General features: G+C 34.2%; 1 protein-coding gene across 1 annotated transcript; it reads left to right on the plus strand.

Annotated features, from left to right (window-relative positions):
• Positions 1–278: 278 nt before the first annotated feature.
• On the plus strand, positions 279–2,106 carry LOC109540558. The gene is made up of 3 exons (XM_019908988.2): positions 279–400; positions 1,541–1,723; positions 1,827–2,106. The coding sequence occupies exons 1-3, from the start codon at positions 355–357 to the stop codon at positions 2,048–2,050; spliced, it is 453 nt and encodes a 150-aa protein (XP_019764547.1). The 5' UTR covers positions 279–354; the 3' UTR covers positions 2,051–2,106.
• The last annotated feature ends 250 nt before the right edge of the window (positions 2,107–2,356 follow it).

A 2,356-nucleotide genomic window follows, 5' to 3' on the forward strand; every position in this document is an offset into this window, starting at 1 on the left:
TGCCAACCAAGGTAAACTTGATTCTATTGTTTTTCACTCATAGCAGTTCGTTAAATAAACTGCTTTAAATCGTAGCAAAAAAACCTGCATTTTTTGAAGGAAATATCATGCTCCCTATATGTATAGGCTTCAAGAAACCCTTGAAGGATTAAAATCAATTTACAATCACACTGTACAACAGCAACTCTAACAAAACCATTTTAACATTGATTTCTAATTCGGCACGTATCTTATCAACCAGAAACGGATCTCTAAGATAATTATAGCTATAAATGTCAAAACAATGTATATCTACGTCGATATTTGCTCCAACGGTGATTTAATGAAAACGATCTAAATAAATTAGTGCGGAAAATGAATTGGGTCTTAGTATTTGTTGCGTCATCTTCGCTTTTCTTCGGTAAGTGTAGGGCATTGTTTTCGCTTTTTTGCGGCTGGTCAAAACTGCCCAAATTATTGCATTTATTTTGCGGAGCTTAGATAAATGAGCCGTTTCCATTCACTTATAGAGCTTACTACTCAAGCAAATATTTATAGATGCAAGGTTTTTATTAAACATTTTCTTAAAATATTATTTTCATTATATATTAAAGTTTTAAACATTGATATAAGTTGTTGGATAGGGAATTTGTGGTTAGAACGGATTCCTATATTATCCCCAAATAAAGCAAATCAAACAGCATATTGAACAAATATTTAACCATATACTCCACCTTAAGCTAAGTGAAACAAGATAATATAGGAACAAAATATTATGTGTAAAACTTAGATATCAATACCACTCAACAAATCGCGGAGTTACTTCTAAAAAATAATTTTGGTAACTTCACTGGCCATCATCATGTACAAGCTTCATCAGGAATGAACTTTTCGGAGTATTTCTAGCGAATCGCCTGACATTCTTCATGGATTTCCCGCCCTCGCCTGCGTCAAAATAACGAAATCTGGCAGCGTTTAGGTAACACTATTTTATCCACAGAACTTTGGTAAAGCATCCAGAATCTGAAATACCTTCTCAGATATAGAACACACTGTATTGCGACCCAAAAATATCAAAATTCATATCCTCCGCAAGACTTTGTGATTGTAAACTATGGGTGGAACTAAATTAAATGTGAATTCAATTGTGAATTCAAGTTGATTAAATTGAGGTGATCATACAAGCAAACAAGGAACTATTTTATATGTCGTGGCTTATACGAACTAGTAGCGAAAATGCGCCAACACGGAATATTTAATTAAAAATCGACCGTTTTGATTTGGATTCAGCCAATTTCCTTGTAAAGCTTCCCAGATAATTTTTTCAATAGTTCTTGTTCTTTGCTTTTCGTAGAACTAGAAAAGCATTTTTAGAGTAGAGAAGAGAGTTTTTGACTGTTCCGATGCTTAGATACTCATTAAATATTCTGTGATTCAGTTATATTTCATTATTGCACAAGCCTTTCCCGTGACCAGTCTAGTTTAAGAAATGTCGTATGGTATAAATATCAATATTTACAGGAGAATTCGCAATTATTAAGTTTATATTTATTGCATTTAGGAAGCAGTTTAGCTGATCTTAAGGCATGTTATGGATGCAGTGGAGGCAACAATTCTGCATGTGCTTCCAATACATTCAACACATCAAGCGAAGAAATTTATATTTCCGATTGCCTGAAAGTTTATCACTTGTACAATACAACAGAAGCAGTTTGTTTGAAGGTGGTAGGGTGGTCGGACGACGGTAAGGAAACGTTTTTACTATTTTCAACACCAACTTACACTCATTTCTGTAAATTTTTGCACGCTAGCTGTTGATGAATGAATCCATTTTTTTAATTTTTTAGATTCAAATATAGTCCAAAGATCTTGCGCCCCTAAAACCGTTGGTGACACTGAAGTTTGTGAATATTTGACTAAAAATAATACTTATACCCAGCTCTACGGCATCAACGGGACAACAACATGCAACACGTGCACATCCGATTATTGCAATGGATCAACTTCACATCTGGGGTCAGCGTTCGCTTTGTTTTTAAGCATATTTACAATATGGCATGTAATTTATTAATATAAAATGTAGATTTTGTAAAAGGTATCGTTTGAAATATATCTCATTAACCTAAACCTGAAATATATCTTGTTGTCGGTCTATAACTGCACAAGAATGTGCAGAGTGTGAGATCTCAAGGTGCTTTTAATCAGCAAGTGTTGAAAAACCTAAGCTTCTCTGCATCATCAACAATTACAAAGCAATAGCTAAAGCTAGATTATGCCAGTGTATCATATATTTGTTGTCTTGGATCGGAGTACGTAAGGTCTCATTTACGGCCGGGATTTATAAGCGAAACTTGTCTTAAGAATAAGAATTGCCTCC

Source organism: Dendroctonus ponderosae, unplaced genomic scaffold (assembly GCF_020466585.1).
Source record: "Dendroctonus ponderosae isolate FM_Combo_2020 unplaced genomic scaffold, Dpon_F_20191213v2 Dpon_F_20191213_6, whole genome shotgun sequence".
NCBI classification, from domain to species: Eukaryota; Metazoa; Arthropoda; class Insecta; order Coleoptera; family Curculionidae; genus Dendroctonus; species Dendroctonus ponderosae.

Bases quoted from the DNA above. Each gene is read 5' to 3' on its own strand.
- LOC109540558 (XM_019908988.2), top strand. From the start codon at position 355: ATGAATTGGGTCTTAGTATTTGTTGCGTCATCTTCGCTTTTCTTCG. The intron at 401-1,540 runs GTAAGTGTAGGG...TATTGCATTTAG, and splicing joins GTCATCTTCGCTTTTCTTCG to GAAGCAGTTTAGCTGATCTT. The intron at 1,724-1,826 runs GTAAGGAAACGT...TTAATTTTTTAG, and splicing joins GGTAGGGTGGTCGGACGACG to ATTCAAATATAGTCCAAAGA.